The sequence below is a fragment of the Macaca thibetana genome, chromosome 3 (assembly GCF_024542745.1).
Source record: "Macaca thibetana thibetana isolate TM-01 chromosome 3, ASM2454274v1, whole genome shotgun sequence".
Lineage (NCBI taxonomy): Eukaryota > Metazoa > Chordata > Mammalia > Primates > Cercopithecidae > Macaca > Macaca thibetana.
This window is the reverse complement of record NC_065580.1, coordinates 203580-222323: the sequence shown is the minus strand read 5'-3', so window position 1 is coordinate 222323 and position 18744 is coordinate 203580. Positions and strand designations below refer to the sequence as shown.

General features: G+C 49.9%; 1 protein-coding gene across 1 annotated transcript in view; it reads right to left on the bottom strand.

The window, feature by feature from the left end:
• The window catches only part of VIPR2 (vasoactive intestinal peptide receptor 2), a 116008-nt gene extending 97855 nt beyond the window's left edge, over positions 1-18153 (bottom strand). Inside the window, exons 1-3 of the mRNA XM_050784881.1 lie at positions 18150-18153; positions 10855-11106; positions 8569-8668 (exon numbers count right to left, since the gene is read on the bottom strand). Coding sequence (XP_050640838.1) covers positions 8569-8668; positions 10855-10905 — 151 coding nt within the window. The 5' untranslated portion in view covers positions 10906-11106; positions 18150-18153. The remainder of the gene's footprint in view (positions 1-8568; positions 8669-10854; positions 11107-18149) is intronic.
• Between the last annotated feature and the right edge of the window lie 591 nt (positions 18154-18744).

Genomic DNA, 18744 nt, shown 5'->3' with positions numbered 1-18744 from the left:
TTTTATATTATTGTACGTGGCACAGGGCTACAATTTGAGAACAGAAGCCAGGAATCTCTGCTTCTGTCTGTTTGGTTATGTACGTCTATATGTATGTATGTTATTTATATGTCACATTATCCTACCTCCCGATATTATTATTAGAAATAACATATAAAAGAGCTGTATTTTACTGGCCTAAAGAAAATTAGGTGCTTGTATAAATCAAATATTTTGTCAGAAAAAAAGGAACTAACCCAATGGTTTTCAAGTTCATATAACTTGAGTAATCTTTAATAAATAAGAGTATCAATGATTTAGTAGAAATGGACATTCTACCTAGCTGAGCTAGTCAAATAAGCTCATTATTCCTCTTAAAAAATTTGTCAACAAAAAAAGTAACCTGAGATGACAGGTAGTTTGATATTATCTGTTTAAAAACAGTTTCCAAAATCTTTTTGAAAACTTGAAATTCTGAAATTATACTGTTAAATTAAATGATATTTGCTACATATCTAGATCATACCCAAATAAGATAAACTACTAAAACACTAATTCCTAAAAAGAAGTTTAAGCTTAAGTATTTTTGGCTTATTATAGAGGAACTGGAGCTACCTGGGTCTGCCAGTAAGCGTGTCCTGTGCTAAGAAAGTACGTGCCATTTAATAACTATGATATCATGTACTTCCTAATTCACAGTGCATATTAATGTCACTAAGGATTAAGAATTTGAATTAACATGTGTAATTAAAACCACTAGAAATAAATATCAAAGCAAACAACTGTATATGAAAAATGTACACAGAAAGTAGGATGTGTTTTTAATAAGGAAAAGTATATGAGGTCTGTGTTTAAGGAAAAAGAGAGTACTTTTATCTTAAAGCAAGATGACTGATTGTTCCAGAATGGAAAAGAAGAAAATGAGTAAGACAAAAGCTGGTTGGGTATACACAGTTGCAGAAGGTCTGACAAAAGAAATTTTATGTGTGGTCAAACTTCTAAGATTAGAATGATTTTATTTATAAGTTTCTGTTAAAAAAAAAGCTTAGTAAAGTACTGACACAAAGTGAGTTTGTTTTCTCTCTATTAATAGGACAGTATTTTCTTGAATATTGGTCTTCTCTTAATTACAAAAGTGTTTTTTTTTATGTTTTAAATAATTCTCCTAGAAAACAATGATTTTGTGTTTTATCAGGATAACTTATTAAGCTTCATGCTGTCTTTATTTAGTCTCTGATTAGTTAAGAAAAATGAGTCTTTAATATTAAAAAAGGGCCAGCTGTCAGGGGCTCGCGCCTGTAATCTCAGCACTGTGGGAGGCCAAGGCAGGTGGATCACTTGAGTTTGAGATCAGCCTGGCCAACATGGTGAAACCCTGTCTCTGCCAAAAATACAAAAAATTAGTTGGGCTCAGTGGCACATGCCAGTAATCCCAGCTACTCGGGAGGCTGAGGCAGAAGAACTGCTTCAACCCAGGAGGCGAAAGTTGCAGTGAGCCGAGATCACACCCCTGCACTCCAATCTGGGCAACAGAGTGAGTGAGACTCCGTCTCAAAAAATAAATAAAATAAAATAATAAAAATTATATTTAAAAAGGAAAGTTATTTTTTACAATCTGGTGTCTGTTCCATAAAAACCTGCTGGAAAATATTAATAGGAGGAAGCTGGGTGCGGTGACTCACACCTGCAATCCCAGCTCTCTGGGAGGCCAAGGCGGGTGGATCACCTGAGGTCAGGAGTTCGACCAACCTGGCCAACATGGTGAAATCCCATCTCTACTAAAAATACAGAAATTAGCTGGGCTTGGTGACAGGCGCCTATAATCCTAGCTACTCAGGAGGCTGAGGCAAGAGAATTGCTTGAACCCAGGAGGCGGAGGTTGCAGTGAGCTGAGATCATGCTATTGCACTCCAGCCTGGGTGACAGAGCAAAACTCCATCTCAGAAAAAAAAAATAAATGAATAAATAAATGAGAGGATCAGCCAACGCATCAGCAAATGTCAACCTGATGGTTTAATTTCCACTCATCCCACGACACGAGGCAAGCCTCAAACATACAGGCCCTGGCCATGAAGCCTTTGGAGCATCACTGGAACTGGGTATTGACCCAGAAAACTCTACAAAGCTTTGTGACCAAAGAGGTTCAAGTCTCAAGTCCCCTTCAGGAAGAGCTGCAATCTGCTCAAGTGTCCAAGTTTGCCTCTGTTGCTCATAACAACATACCAGAAACTGGGTAAATTACAAAGGAAAGGCATTTATTTCTTACAGTTATGAGGCTGGACAAGTCAGGGTCGAGTGGCCACAATGGTGAGGGCTTTCCTGCTGGTTGGGACTCCTCATGGTCCCCAGGTGGCACAGGGCATTGTGTAGTGAGGGGGCTGAGCGTGTTGGCCCAGGTCTCTCTTCTTATAATAACACCTCTCTCATGAAAACCCACTAATCTATTAATGGATGAACCCACTTACGAGGGCAGAGCTTCCATGATCCAATCACCTCTTCAAGGCCTGTCTCTCAATACTACCACATTGAGGATCAACTTTCCACCTGAGTATTGAAGGAGATAAATATTCAAACCACAGCACATCAAAAACATGTGAAAGCCAAAGCCACCAAGAATCTGACAGGCCGCACAAAAGCACACATTAATGTCCATCCATAGTGGCCATGTACCCCAGACAAGCACTGCTGCCCAGGAAGAAGCTGAGAGGCCACTGGCCGCACTGAGGAGCTGTGTGTGTGGAGAGCTGCACACTGCCTGTGGGTCTGGTTTCCATTGAGCCAGCCCAGGTCTCTGAGCCTCTCGAGAACCCCTGCGCCAACACAGTCCTTGTGGAAGATCAGGCTGAGCCCAGGAAAAGGAGGAGGCCCGACAGACAACATGCCGTAAAAACCATGGCTCGTAAGTAAAGAATGTGAAATGGGTATATCAATATAAAATCATAAAAAATGAGGCCAGCAGGAATTGTTACTGCTGTGGCCACCTGGAGAAGGAGCAGCCACTCGTCACCAACCCCCACCAGCAGGACAGGAAGCAGCCAGGTTCTGAGGACGTACCTGGGAAGGAGGAGGCAGGTGTGAGAGCCCAAGGATGGAGGAGACAGAGATCAAGGGAGGGGAGTGGAGAGGGCAGAGAGGTGTGCACTGGGAGAGGCCATCGACAGGTGGGAGCTTGCTGCGTCTCGGGTCACCAGCACCAGACTGAGCCCTGACCTCAGAAGGAGGGGTGGGGAGGAAGCTGACTCTGACCCCATCAGCAGCAGCTCACCCCAAGGGGCCGGCCGCCCAGCCCAAATGGCTTCCTGTGACCCACTGTGGTCATGTAGGCAACAGCTCTGTTCTTCCCAGACAGGAGAAGCCACTGGTGCACCTCCGAGTGGCTCCTTCACCTGCCGGAAACTGACTTCTCAACCATAAATCCCTTTATGATGCTTAAGATAAGCATTTTATTCAGGGTAAAAATTAATTCAGTGAGAGTTGTTTCCTATAAAGACATTACTTTAAAAAAAAATAGAGACAGCTTCTTGCTCTGTTGTCCAGGCTGGAGTGCAGTGGTGCCATCACAGCTCACTGCAGCCTTGAACTCCTGGGCTCAAGTGATCCTCCTGCCTCGGCCTCCTGAGAAGTTGGGACTATAGTGTGTGCCACCACACCAGGTTAATTAAAAAGTTTTTCTGGTGTCTTGCTATGTGAATCAGGCTTGTCTTGAACTCCTGCCTTCAAGTTATCCTCCTGCCTCGATCTCCCAAAGTGCTGGGATTACAGGTGTGAGCCCATTGCACCAGGCCATAAAGACATTACTTTAAGACTATCTCAACCAATAAACAGTTATTAATTATTTAAATATCCAAGACGAGGAAATGACCTTAAGGAGTTTAGAAAATAGAAACAATCTAGTCAAAAAGATCCAAAAGAAAAAAGTGACCAGGCTGTTTATCTCACCAGTCCAAAGAGTAATTTGCACTAGGACAAGGACCTACTTATATCAGAGAGAAAACGGAAAGGAAAGAGATAGGCACCAATTAAGATGCAGCTGATGTCTACACCATCAATATTGACATCAGAGGAACCTACTTCTCTGCTCTCTGCCGTGGATTCCAAAACTGCTTGGTTCAGACCTCCCGGAGCATAAGACAGTGATTATTCATTTAGTTTCTTAGCACAGGTCTGACTGGAACGTCTGCTAAGGACCAGGAACAGCGAGCTCCCACCAGAGCTTCAGCTCTCACAGCAGAGACCAGCATCACAGGACAGCTGAGCCGAGACCACAGCGCGAGGTGGAATGCTGCTGTCAGCACAGGCCTTGGACCCCCCAAGGAGGGCCAGGCCCCACATGATGTTGTGGAACCCATTCTTGGACACTGTCCGGTTTCCTCTGACAAAGAGGAACAAGAAAGAAAAGACTAGGTGTAAAATGGGATGTGATTAAGTATATTCCATGTGACACAACCGTCACAGGAATGAGAAAGTAGGCAAAAATCATGTCATTTGGTCATAGGAGATGGTGATTCCAATTTTATATTAGTGGCTTGAAGTTAACCCTCAAATGCTGGTGAAATATTTTATTCCCACCAACAAAGCAGTCACTAGAACATTGTTTGTAGTAGCAAAGCACTGTCAACTACCTAAAAGTCCATGGACCTGGGAGAGACTAAAGAAACACATTAGAATACTATAGCAGCTCTTAAATAGAATATAAGGACAAATACAGAACAGTCACCAAATACATTGTCAAGTTAAAATACAAAACAGAAAAGAAAAGCAAGATGCCGAGTGCATGTGTGAAGAGTGTGCCAGCTTCCACGTGTCTGGAAGGAAAAGTGGGGTCTACCCATGTGTGGACTTGTGCGTGCCCCGACTCTCCAGGGGCAGCTTGGGGCTGGCAGCAGCAGAGTCTGTAGAGACATTTCCTATTACTTACATTCTGAACAGAATTTTTCTGTGTGTGTGTGTGTGTGTGTGTGTAATCACTTAATTTCTACTGTGAGAAGTTTCATTAATTTGTTCAGCAAAAGCTTTTAAAATATCTTTTTAGATGCTAAGTACCGTGTGAGACTCGGGAGAAGCAACAGAAACAAGATGCCATCTCCTCTGGGCACTGTAGGAGAAGGACCAAGAAATCACACGCTGAGTTACGATCACAAAAGTCTCAGGATACTATGGGACGTAAAGGAAACACATTTATATCCTACTCAGCAGCCACCAATCCTTACTTGAGATCATTTTCCCAAGTATAGAAAATATGTTTCTCTGACATAAGTCATCCTTCTTTCTGGGGATGTTTGTATAGCAAACAACCTAGGAGAGTTCGATAATTAAGATAATTAAGATATCATCTCTCTTTGTAACAACGGCTGGGGGTTTGCCAGCAGCCTCCTTTTGACATCGTGGGTTTCCTAAGCCAGTTCTCCTCAGCTATGACACAAATGCACTGCATCCGTGTGGGCCGCTCCCACTGCTCCTGGGGGACTTGGGAAGCAGAGGGAACCCGTGGGTACATGCAGCTCATGATGCCTGCTGTGTGTGAACAGCAAGTCTCTTGTCTCTGGCCCAGCATCTCACGTCTTCTGCAGCACCTGCAAAACTGTGACAGGCTACCTTGTTAGCCTGCAAGTGGGGAATGACTTCAAACCCTTCACAGTTCCTGACACGTAGATCGAAATAAGTTCAGCATCCATTGTTTAAAAGAAAAATCAAAGAAAAGTTAGTTTTTAAGCCTAGCACCTTCCATGGCCTGGTCTAAGCTGACATTCACCATCAGATCCATTTCAGCCATGTGCCTCTGAAGGATGGCTCAGAACAGGGAGCTCCCAGACACACAGAAACCACCCAGCTTCTCTGCAGCGCAGGTCACACCCCTCCAGACACAGGCGTTAAGAATGATTTGAAGTCACACGAAAGTTCCTATCCAGCCTGTGCCTAGGCAGGAAGCCTGGACAAAGCCCCCTGAGAGACCTGTCCTTTCCACCTGCAGGTTGGCATGGCCACAGGAAGAGGGCTGGATCTCGGCTCTGACGCCTGGAGTGCCTCACACACGTATCAGCAAGAGAAAGCTTGTCTTAGTGATGCATCAATGTTAAGTCACACAGCTCCAAATAACTCCTAAGCTTACAAAGCGAATCCCGTTAGAGAGTTTAGAATTGAAATTGGTTTCTGTCTGGATTTATGTGTTTTTTTTTTTTAGATTCAACATGTAATAAAGAGAAAAATTTCCAAATCAGACTTACACAAATTATGTCACTGGAATTGGAAGCTAGGTTTTTTTCACCTCATTTCTGGCACTCTTTCACACAAATTTCTTAATCGTACAGATTTAGAAGTGGCTGTTACAGACCCTCAGTGTCTCACCTCACCTGGCATCAGGTGCAAATGCACACTGTTGTCCTGTGGAGTCACTCAGCCCATCTAATCAGACGCCTTCCTCAGCCTCAGCCTGTGGATTCTGGTTCACATCGCTGATAGCATCTTTATTCTGGTAACTTACTTCTATTTACATCTCTGGCATTTGAGCCATGCATATTTCAAAGAGTACAAAAAAAAAAAAAAAAAAAAAAAAAAAAAAAAAAAAAAAAAAAAAAAAGAGTGGCCAGGCTGAGGCCCCGGCACGTTGCTGCTGCTTCTCTCCTAAAGGGCAGTGTTTTGTTACCAAGTACTTCATGCAAGTCAAAAAGGTAAAACAGATGAGATACAGATATTTTTCCTACAGAGCTGATACTGGAAATAAAAGCCTTCAATACAGGATGTCCAGGTAGACACCTGTTGCTACAAAAAAGCCCAGTGACAAGTTTCCCAACCAACACTGCCTACAAGGGGCCCTCAGGCCTGCATCTGAACCCACTCAAGCTGGTGTGGGGCTGAGTGACTGCCTGGGACCTGTGGCCCCTAGCGTCCGATGTGACTCACACACAGACTGCCCACTGAGGAGGAGCCCCTGTGAATAGTTTAAATGTGCTGACCTATCTTTGGGTGAAGGTACCCCAGGAAGCATCTCCAATCTTGGGTTAAGCTGGGGTCCAGCTACTGTGCAGTGAGCCATCAGATAGCTCCAGGCTCCCTCAAAATCTTGTTTTCTTAAAGTATTGCTTGCAAGCTTTTAAGAAAGTGGAATATTTTATATAAATCTGCATTTCTAATATCCCATGAAAACAAGAAACTGGACAATTTGGAACTTGGAGGTGAGGAGGGCTGCCCAGGTCCCCAGGCCCCCAGGTAACCAGGTAATCCTAAACGCCCGTCTCTCCTCAGGACTACCTTTCCTAACTCAGAATTTTCACTGGGAAGAAGGACCCTCCATGGCCATGCTGCTGCTTCTGCCGTGGTGACCTGGCTGCCTCCTCCATCCACATCTCCTTGGCTGCGTCAGCATTTCCCAGGACAGACTCTCAGCATGGCTTCAGCTTTATTTGCCTTTCTCTGGACAGAGTTCAAACAGACAATCTGGAAGATGGGCCAGAACCATGCGTGCACCACGGAATCACAGATCTTTAAAGCCGGAAGAAGTCTTGGAGGCAGAGCTTGCATGTTTCAGACTGGGAAATGGTGGCTCAGAGCGGGATGGGAATGGTGAGGGACACCAGTTTTAGTGGCAAGCTACAGCCCCATTGTCCAGCATGGAGACCACTGGCCGCCTGTGGCTACTGGACCTTGAAATGGGGTCCAAATTGTGTTGTGCTGTAAGCACAAAAAACACACTGGACTTCTACAACTTAGCATAAAATAAGAATGTAAAATTAATAATTTTAGGTTGATTATACGTCAAAATGTTAAAGATTCAGATTTATTCAGGTAAATAAATGATACTATTAAAATTAATCTCTCATGCTTCTTTTACTCATTGTAATGTGGCTTGTATTCTATTTCTGCTGGGCAGGGCTATTCTTGAATAAAGCCCACCATCTGAGGCCCTCTACAGGACACCAGACTGTTTTAACACAGATTTAATTTCTTTCTTGAAGAGGAGAAAATCATGACAAAGAGCAGAGAAAGCTGACGGACAAAGGCCTTGCTACTATTTATAGGCTGGGTGCTATCCCGGGGCAGAGTCTATAAACAGGTTGTTAGCAGGCCCAGTTGGGGCATGATGGCCCAGAACGCCTCTGTCGAACTGGAGAAGGCAATCTGCACGTTCACAGTGTGCATCGCAGGCCCGTCTTCAGCACAACCAAAGTCCCATTTTCCTATTTACTTTCTGCCAAAGGATCCATCATCCTTAACCAGATCAAACTCATCTGTCCTATAGCTAGGAATTTAAAATGCAAGAATTCAGATAAATGCTTTTATCCCCTGGAAAACTGAAGCTGCTTTTGCAAAGCATAACAAAGCCCGTGAAATTGTTTTAGTAACTGTTGCTATCATCTCAAACCATGGAAACTATTATTGTTAAGAATTAAGGTTTTCTTTTTGAAGGTGTGTGTGAAGACCCTACCTATCCAACACTCTATAGTTCATTAATAAACAGTGGGAAGTGGCCTTTCTTTTTCTTTTTTCTTTTTTTTAAAGATGCAGGTGATGACCCTGAACCACAGCTGAGTGAGGCATATTCCCGGATTAGAATGTCACTGGAGTTCTTACTCACCAAGCTCTCTGCCTTACCTTTGTATTGTTCTGTTGGAGACCTCAGAAGCTCTGCACATTTTGTTTCTTCCTCCTGTATTTCCAGATGAAATCGGCATTCTGGGTGAATGCTGTTCACCTGTTCAAGGTTAAAAGAAATATTAATAACTAAAAATTCCACAATAAGAGGAAAAGCAAGCAAAAGTTCTACAAAAACAACCCAAAACCTCACAGTTTTAAACTGCTTCCAAACGTAAATGCATTTAAAACCAATCACCTTAATTTTTCCGGCATTTTAAAAAAACTTCATTATTTACTTTGTAAAGGTAATAGAAAACAAATACAAAATCTAATAGAATATTTTTTTCTGAGCAGGAAAATGAACTTACTAACATAACACATCGGTACTAATTTGGAGGCAACAGAGCTCTTTACTCCATTAATCTCTCCATAGCCGGCTCCTCCATTTCGCAGCCTTTGGTTTGGTTTAAGTGGATGCCTGTGGACTGTGCAGCTTCCTCCGAGGACGGCCTCCACCCGGGGAAAGAGCCGTGAAAGAGGGGCTTTATTTTTAAAGGTGTTGGTACACGTTCAAAGCTTAACCCTCTAACTACAGATAAAACCGCAATCATTTTGACTAGAATTTGGGGTGGAAGAGATTTTCAAAAAGGTGAGCAAGATGAGGAGGGAGGCAGAGGCGGGGGAGTCGCCATTGTGGCCCCACAGAGACGAGGGGGCGATTTCCAGTCAGGCTCCATCAAGGGAGTGAAAGATGCTACAAAGATAGTAATTAGCAGTCTATTAACGTGAGAAGAAGACGGAACTACACAATGCTTCCTCTCCGAAGGCACCATTTCTACCTAGATCAACATTCTTGTTCTTCACGCCCACCCGCAAGTCAGCCCAGGGCCTGCCTAGCGGCCCTTAGGGGCTTACGGAGGGTTCCCTCCACCCATCCTTTTGGTCTTGATCTTCTCCCTCCCCGCCACTACCCAAAATTCTACTTGTACTAAAGTAATAACCACAGAGAATCATACTGTGGGGTGCATTATGGCCATCTATGTTTAGTTATCTTACTATTGAAATGGTCAGTAAGAGTTCCAACCAGGAACACAATTTCCTAACACAATTAAGGGGAAAACAATGCTGGAACTGCTGCCACCTTTAGCTCCATTTAAAAGAGCCCGGAGCTTGCTTCTGAGAGCTGGTGACTGAACCAGCACCAGGCACTGACTCCCGGCTCCAAGTCCTCTGTTTTCATGCAGGACAAGTGAGTGGCTTAAATTTCAGAATTAAGGAAATTATATTGATGTAAAAAGAAAAAACTTTGTTAACGTATAAAAGACATTATAATACCTGACATTCCTGGAATACGCAGAGCAATGACTTAGGACGTTTTTTAGCAATGAAAGCGGCATTAACCATGATAAAGCCTGGTAGTTTCCAAGGACCCGCTCCGCAAAGCGCCCACTCTGGAGGGAGGAAAGCCCGGCTGCGCCCCCGCGCAAGGCCAGGGAGTGTGGCTGGAGCCCCGCTGCAGACCGGGCGTCGCCGGTTAATCAATGACACCGTCCCGTCGGCAGCGCAGCCTCCCAGCGGCAGAGCGGCCGCGGATCGATCCAGGCCCACCTCGGCTGCCACGCGCACGAAAACCGCGCGCACCGCAAACCCGCTTCAGTCTCCGAGAGGAAAGCAAGAAACAACGCTCGGATTTTTTTCTTTCTTTCCTTTTTTTTAAAGGTTCACAAAGGGAATAATTCAGAACTCCATGCGCGAAGGCACTTATTCAACAAACTTATGCGCGGTTCTTTTCCTCCAGTGCTCTTGGGGAAAAAAGCAACTATTTTCAAAAGGAAACTTTACTTAACCGACGCCACGTCCCCCCGACACTAAAACAAACAAACAGTAAGTATAGGGAGGGGCCGAGAGGCATCTGCGGCCAACGCCTACCCCGATCTCCCCGTGAAACGTGCAGCCCGCGCAGGTGCCCGCAGCTCCCACTCCCGGGACGGCCCCGAACCAGCTCATCGTTGACGCGTCCAGGGAGAAACGATCCCGTTCCCAGCAAACCCCGGACGATGGGGCGCGGGGAAGGGCGCAGGCAGCCACCCAACCCGAGTCCCGAAACCCGGCGGGGCCGGAGCTTGGCGCTTCACGCTCCCCCGGAGGAAGCTCCGGACCCCGGGCGACCCCGCTCCCCCTCCCCGACCCCGCCCGCGCTCCAGCACCGGGGAGGAAGGCGAAGCCCGGCGGGAGCAGCGCTCTCATCGGAAGGGAAGACCCGGGTCCGGGGCGCCGTGGGGCGGGGGTCGCGGGCGCACTCACCGGGGCGAGCAGCCAGCAGGTCAACAGCGCGGGCGGCAACAGCGTCCGCATCCCGAGCTCAGCGTGCCGGGGGCCGCCCAGCGCCCGCCGCCTCCGTCCTGGGTCCCAGCGGTTCCGCCGCCTCCAGCATGGGCCGGGCGCGAGTGCGCGGAGACCTCGGGCCCCGCAGCTGCAGCCGAGCGGCCCGAGCGCGTGGGCCTCCCCCTCCGTCCCGGCAGCTGGAGCGCGCTCCCTGCTCGCCCGTCCCCGCCGCGCCCCGCCGCTCCGCCCCCCGCCCCTGTCCCCGCCCCGCGCTCCCCCAGTCCTCGTCTCCCTCCTCCCACGACAACCGCCGCTCCGCGCCCCTCCTCCCCGCCCCCCACCTCCTCCTCCCCTGCGCCCCGCGCCCTCCTCGCCCCTGGGCTCTCTGTCCCCACCGCGCGCTCCCTCTGGTCTCCGCGACCCCCCAGCCTCTCTCCCCGTCCCCTCCCCTCTTCTCTGCCCCGCGCCCCACTCCCAGCCGCGCCTCGCTGATTCTGTGGGCGGAGGGGCTGGGAACGGGGTGCTCAGTGCGCGCCCGGCTCCGAGTGGAGAGAACGGGGAAGAGCGGCCGGCGCGGGGCGGGGAGAGGAGGACCGGGCCAGGTGTGCGCTCGGAAGGGGCGGATGCCTTTGCCGCCGCCTGTACCCGCCTTTCTAAATAACTGCAGAAGCCCAAGAAAGCGACCAGCGACCCGTCCGGGGTGGGCGCGTCGTCTTTGTAGCCGGTGGGGCTCGGTTGGGGCGTCTGAAAATGGAGAAAATTAGAGTGCCTTTTGGTGGGGACCCCCACAGCCTCAAAAGAGGAAATCAGGTTGGACAGAAAGCTGGAGAAAAACGCAGACGGAGGTATAGGCGGGTACTGGCTTCAGCTCGGTGGCTGGTTTTGTGTCCTGCGTTTGCAAAACGGGGAGTCATTCTCTCCCCGCAAACGCAGTGGCGGGTGGGGAGCGCTGGGGGGACTCACGCGGTGCCGCTGGGGCCGTCCCGCCGCGCCCCACGCAGGACTCCACGCTCCTCCCGGGGCGCCCGCGGGACCAGCGCCGGAGAGCTCGGCGTTCCCCAGCAAGTGGAAAGCACTGGAATGAGAGATACAAGTTAATTTTGTGTTGTTTTAATTTTTTATTTGAAAATAATTTCAAACTTACACAAAAATTAGAAGAATAAGAATAGTACAAGTAACTCCTTTTTACCCTTTATCTGGATTCGGTCATTAACACTTACCTCATTGGGCTTATCATTTGCTTCTCTCTGATCCCCCACCCTCCGCATTCACAAATACCTAATTTTCTGTCACCTAATGTTTACCATCCACATCATCTGTCCTCTACCTATCCATCACCTACCTATCATCTATCATCTCTCCGTGTGTCATGTACCTATCGTCTATCCGTCATGCGCCTATCATCTGTCATCCACCTATCATCTATCAATTATCTATGATCTATCCATCTATCATGTACCATCTTTTATCTGTCATCTACCTATCTATAACCTATCATCTACCTATTTATCATCTACCATCTGCTGTCATTTATGATCTATCCATCTCTATGTACCTACCATCTCTATGTCATGTATCAATCAGCTATCACCTACCTATCATCTCTCTGCGATCTATCATCGAACATCTACTACCTACTATCTACCTATTTATCACCTATCATGTCCCTTTCTGTCGTTTATCTATGATCTATCCATCTATCATGTACCTGTCATCTATCATCTTCCTATTGATCATCTATCTGTAATGTATCATCTATTATCTTATCTATCATCTATCTTCTTCCTATTGATCATCTATCTGTAATTTATCGTCTATTATCTGTCATCTATCATCTGCCTATCCATCATCTGTGATCTATCATATCTGTGATCTACCTGCCTGTCGTCTATCAATCACCTGTCATCTGCCTATCATCTATCATCTGCCTATCATCTATCATCTGGCTGTCATCTATCAATCACCTATCATTTGCCTATCATCTATCATCTGCCTGTCATCTGTCAATCACCTATCATCTGCCTATCATCTATCATCTGCCCGTCATCTATCATCTGCCTGTCATCTATCGATCATCTATATCATCTGCCTATCTGTCATTTGCCTGTCATCTATCGATCACCTATCATCAGCCTATCTATCCTCTACCTGTCTGTTATCTATCTGGCTTCATCTGTGTGTATCTAGTGGGAAACGACAGAGAGGGAGACCTGGGCCTTTGGTGAGCTGCTTGGCTGGTGACTCTGGGCTCCTTCCATGAACACATCTTTTCCTCCCGGTTCCACCTGGGTGAGCCATGAACTTTGAGCTCTGTGCATCTGTACGAATCACAGCACCTGCCCTTCCACCGCAGAGGGTCTCTGTAAGAATCAAGGTAATTAATTCACACATCGTGGGGGGGGGGGGGGGGGGGGGGGGGGGGGGGGGGGGGGGGGGGGGGGGGGGGGGGGGGGGGGGGGGGGGGGGGGGGGGGGGGGGGGGGGGGGGGGGGGGGGGGGGGGGGGGGGGGGGGGGGGGGGGGGGGGGGGGGGGGGGGGGGGGGGGGGGGGGGGGGGGGGGGGGGGGGGGGGGGGGGGGGGGGGGGGGGGGGGGGGGGGGGGGGGGGGGGGGGGGGGGGGGGGGGGGGGGGGGGGGGGGGGGGGGGGGGGGGGGGGGGGGGGGGGGGGGGGGGGGGGGGGGGGGGGGGGGGGGGGGGGGGGGGGGGGGGGGGGGGGGGGGGGGGGGGGGGGGGGGGGGGGGGGGGGGGGGGGGGGGGGGGGGGGGGGGGGGGGGGGGGGGGGGGGGGGGGGGGGGGGGGGGGGGGGGGGGGGGGGGGGGGGGGGGGGGGGGGGGGGGGGGGGGGGGGGGGGGGGGGGGGGGGGGGGGGGGGGGGGGGGGGGGGGGGGGGGGGGGGGGGGGGGGGGGGGGGGGGGGGGGGGGGGGGGGGGGGGGGGGGGGGGGGGGGGGGGGGGGGGGGGGGGGGGGGGGGGGGGGGGGGGGGGGGGGGGGGGGGGGGGGGGGGGGGGGGGGGGGGGGGGGGGGGGGGGGGGGGGGGGGGGGGGGGGGGGGGGGGGGGGGGGGGGGGGGGGGGGGGGGGGGGGGGGGGGGGGGGGGGGGGGGGGGGGGGGGGGGGGGGGGGGGGGGGGGGGGGGGGGGGGGGGGGGGGGGGGGGGGGGGGGGGGGGGGGGGGGGGGGGGGGGGGGGGGGGGGGGGGGGGGGGGGGGGGGGGGGGGGGGGGGGGGGGGGGGGGGGGGGGGGGGGGGGGGGGGGGGGGGGGGGGGGGGGGGGGGGGGGGGGGGGGGGGGGGGGGGGGGGGGGGGGGGGGGGGGGGGGGGGGGGGGGGGGGGGGGGGGGGTCAGTCCTGCCTCCTGCTCCCGCCCAGGCCTCTTCTCACCATACCCGGGTCTCTTCTCACCATACCCGGGTCTCTTCTCACCATACCCTCCCTCCCTTGCACCCCCACCTGCCTCTGTCCTGGGGCACACTGGAGGGGCTGAGCCCCCTGAGGCACTTTTCCATTACTCTTCCTGCCCCCTGGACACCCCCTCCAAGGTCATTCCACTTCCCTGCTGCTTCCCACACTGGCAGCTGCCCTGGCTTTTCCAGGCTGAGCTCAGGGGAAAATCAAATCTCTGGCAGAAACTGGCGGACACTGGGCAGCTCCTTGCGTGTTAAGTGTGTTTTCCCATGAAGCAGAAGCCTGGAACCCAGTGACTCATCAGGGGGAATCCCTGGGGCTTCATGATGAGAACAGAGTGAAAGATGCACCCACTTAATCACTCTCTAAAGAGTACCATGCTGGTACTGCGTACTTTTCCAAAAGAGGAAGGAAGCTTCCCAGAAACGTGACTCTCTCAGATCCTTCTGATGTCCTGCCACACCCAGATGAGTACTTTGGGTTCTAGAGACCACATCTGCCTGGGTGGAGGAGAGGGGCACCCTGGAGACGATGGTGACCTCAGGTGTGCCCCAGCCAGACCATTTTAACTTGTACCTGTGAAGAAACTCATCCTTTGCCTATGTCCCTCTTTTTGTGTCTTTTAGAACCTAAATATTAGACTTAAAAAAATTACTTCCTCCACTCTCTTAACAAAAAGCCTAGGATGTTGGAGAACATTGTCAACCTTAATCCCTTTTCCACTCCAAGCTGTGGAATTCTGGGGAGGAACTGCAGGGGTCCGGGAGCTGCTGTTGAGGGTGGGCGGCCCTTCCGAGCCTGGACCCTGGTCCTCTCAGGTTCCTTGGAGCAGTGTGGCATGCAGCCGTCTGTGGCTGCGTCCAGCCCTTGGCCTCCCAGCTGGCAGGTGCATGGTCTCAGTCCCCTGGGCTGTGGAGCAGAATTCCTAATTGTGCTTGGCCTACATCTCAAGATGAGGAGGAAGATAAAATCAAAGGCCAGCCATGGGAAGCTTTCACCAATACTTTTTAAAGGGTGTAGACAAGAAGCACTGCCGTGCCTCTGTCAAGGTGGACCCGGACGCGTGTGGGGCTTTGACTGCAGGCCTGGTCGGCCCGTCTGCCCTGTGCAGTTTCCAGCCCTGCCTGTGTCCAGCCATAGCTGAATATTGAGTGAGACGAATTCAGGAGGGCAGACATTCCTGGGAGTGTGATCGCCGTGGCCTGGAAGGGCTGGCCGTCCTCGGCTGGTGCTAGAAAGCTCAGGAACGTGGGATAGCAGAGCTCTCATGTGATTTAAAAGTCCTCTTCCCCCAACTCAGTCCTGCCTCAGCGCTGGAGCCTCAGCCAGCAGCTGTAGCAGCGGTGGTTTTTGTCTCTTCAATTTTGATGCTGTGGTGTTAGGTACATATACTTTAACGATTCTTATATCAGCTTTGAGAACTGACCCTTTAATCATTAGGTAACACTTATCTTTATCCCTGATAATTGCTCTGAAGTCTGTTTTGTTTAAAATACAGCTATTGCCAATTTCTTGTATTTAGCGTTAGCAGGGTATACCGTTCCCAATACCTTTTTCTTTAATATATCTGTGTCTTAATATTTACAGTGGGATTCTTGTAGACAACATGTAGGTGAGGCTTATATTTTTATCCACCCTGACAGTGTCGTGTCTTTTAACTGGTGCATTTAGACCACTGATGTTTAAAGTAGTTATTGATATAGTTGGATTAATGTGATATCTACTATATTTCTTACTGTTTTCTATTCATTGTCTATTATTTGCTGCTGTTTCATTTTGAGTTTTGGTCTTTCACTCTTTTTTCTGCCTTCTCTGGTCTTAATTGAGCATCTTATGTGATTTCATTTTTCATCTCTTTGCATATCAATTATCCTTTTTGGTCTACTTTTTTGTACAAAATGATTGTCCTTCAGTTTGCAATATACTTTTATACGAATTCAAGTTCCCTTTCACATAACACCACAGCAATTCACAGGTGGTGCAAGTACCTTCTAACAGAGTGACTTCTTCCTGTGACTTCTTCCATCCCCGATAATTTGTCATCCAATGAACTTATCCATAAGCAGCAATTATTAACCAAATATTGTTGCTGCTATTATTTTGAGCAAACTGTTATCTGTTAGATAAATGAGGAATAAAAACATTTTAATTTACCTTCATTTATTTCTTCTCTAACACTTTTCATTTCTTTATGTAGTCCTGAGTTCCTGCCTTACATCATTTTCCTTCTTCTTTTTTTTTGAGATGGCATCTCACCCTGTCACCCAGGCTGCAGTGCAGTGGCATGATCTCGGCTCACTGCAACCTCTGCCTCCCAGGTTCAAGAGATTCTCCTGCCTCAGCCTACCAAGTAGCTGGGATTACAGGCATACACCACCATGCCAAGCTAATCTTTGTATTTTTAGTAGAGACAGAGTTTCACCATGTTGGCCAGGCTGGTCTGAATTCCTGTCCTCAAGTGATCCACCCACCTCGGCCTCCCGAGGATGGGATCACAGGCATGAGTCTGTGTGCTGGGATCACAGGCATGAGCCACTGAGCCTGGCCCCATTTTCCTTCTTTCGAAAGAACTTCTTTGAACAGTTCTTTCAGGGCAGGTCTACTGGCATCACATTTCCTCAATTTTTGTTTGAGAAAGTCTTTATTTCTTTTCATTTTTTAGGGTTAATTTTGCTGGATACAGATTTCTAAGTTGGTGAACTTTTCTCTCAATATTTTAAATATTTCACTCCACTCTCTTCTTGCTTGCATGGTTTTGAAGAGATGTGGTCTAATTCCTTTCTTCCTTATGAGTAGATTTTTCCCCTGTTGTCTGTCATTCCTTCCTTCCCTTCCTTCCCTTCTTTCTTTTGACAGGCAGGGCCTCATTCCATTGCCCAGGCTGGAGTGCAGTGGTGATCACGGCAGCCTCGATTTCCCTGGCTCAGGTGATCCTCCCACTTCAGTTATCTGAGTAGCTGGGACCACAGCCGCACACCACCATGCCCAGCTAATTCTTTTTTGTATTTTTGGTAGAGACAGGGTCCCAACATGTTGCCCAGGCTGGTCTCAAACTCCTGGGCTCAAGCAATCTACCTGCCTCAGCCTCCCACAGTGCTGGGATTACAGGCGTGAGCCACCGTGCCCAGCCAGTCCTTTCAATATTTTCTCTGTCTTTGACTTCATGCAGTTTGCATATGACATGCCTACACATAGATCTTTTAGTATTTATTCTGTTTATTCTCTGGGCTTCCTGGATCTGTAGTGTCTATCATAAATGTTGGAAACGTCTCAGTATTGTTTCAAATATTTCATCTATTCATTTATCTCTTTCTTCTTCTGGTATTCTCATTATATGTATGTTACACATTTTGAAATTGTCCTGCAGTTCTCGAATATTCTGTTTTAAATAGTTTGGATGTTTGTCCCTGCCCAAATCCCTTGAATTGAAATCCCCAATTCTGGAGGCGGGGCCTGGCAGAAGCTGATTGGATCATGGGTGCAGCTCTCTCATGACTTGGTGCCCACTTTGTGAGAGTGAGTCATGAGATCTGTTCACTTAAAAGTATGTGGCGTCCCTCCACGTTCGCTGTCCCCTCCACACTCGCTCTTCCCTCCACGCTTGCTCCCCACTCCCCTCTCGCTCTCCCCCTCCCCTCTCGCTCTCCCCCTCCTTCTCGCTCCCCCCACTCGCTCTGCCCCCCCACTCCCTCTTGCTCCCCGCTCCCCGCTCCCCTCTCGTTCCCCTCCACTCTCGCTCCCCCCTCCAGTCTTGCTCACCCCTCTACTCTCGCTCCCCCCTCCACTCTCGTTCCCCTTTCACTCTCACTCTCTCCCTCCCCTCTCGCTCTACCCCCTCGCTCCCACCTCCCCTCCCACTCCCCGCTCCCCTCTCGCTTCCCCCCCAACTCTCGCTCTCCCCTCCACTGTCGCTCCCGCTTCCACTCTCGCTCCCACTTCCACTCTCTCTTCCATCTCCACTCTCGCTTCCATCTCCACTCTCGCTCTCCCCCTCCACTCTCGCTCCCCCTCCACTCTTGCTCCCACTTCCACTCTCGCTCCCACTTCCACTCTGGTTCCCACTTCCACTCTTGCTCTCCCCTCCACTCTCACTCCCACCTCCACTCTCACTCTCTCACTTGCTCCTGTATTCACCATGTGACATGCCTCTCCCCCTTCACCTTCTGCCATAACTGTAAGTTTCCTAAGGCCTCTCTAGAAGCTGAGAAGATGCCGGCACCATGCTTCCTGTAAAGCCTGTAGAACCATGAGCCAGTTAAACTGCTTTACTTTATAAATTACTCAGCCTCAGATATTTATTTATAGTAATGCAAGAATGGCCTAATACAGAAAATTGGTACTAAGGAGTAGGGTATTGCTATAAAGATACCTGAAAATGTGGAAGCAGATTTGGAACTGAGTAGCAGGCAGAGGTTGGAAGAGTTTGGAGGGCTGAGAAGAAGACAGGAAGACGAGGGAAAGTTTAGAGCTTC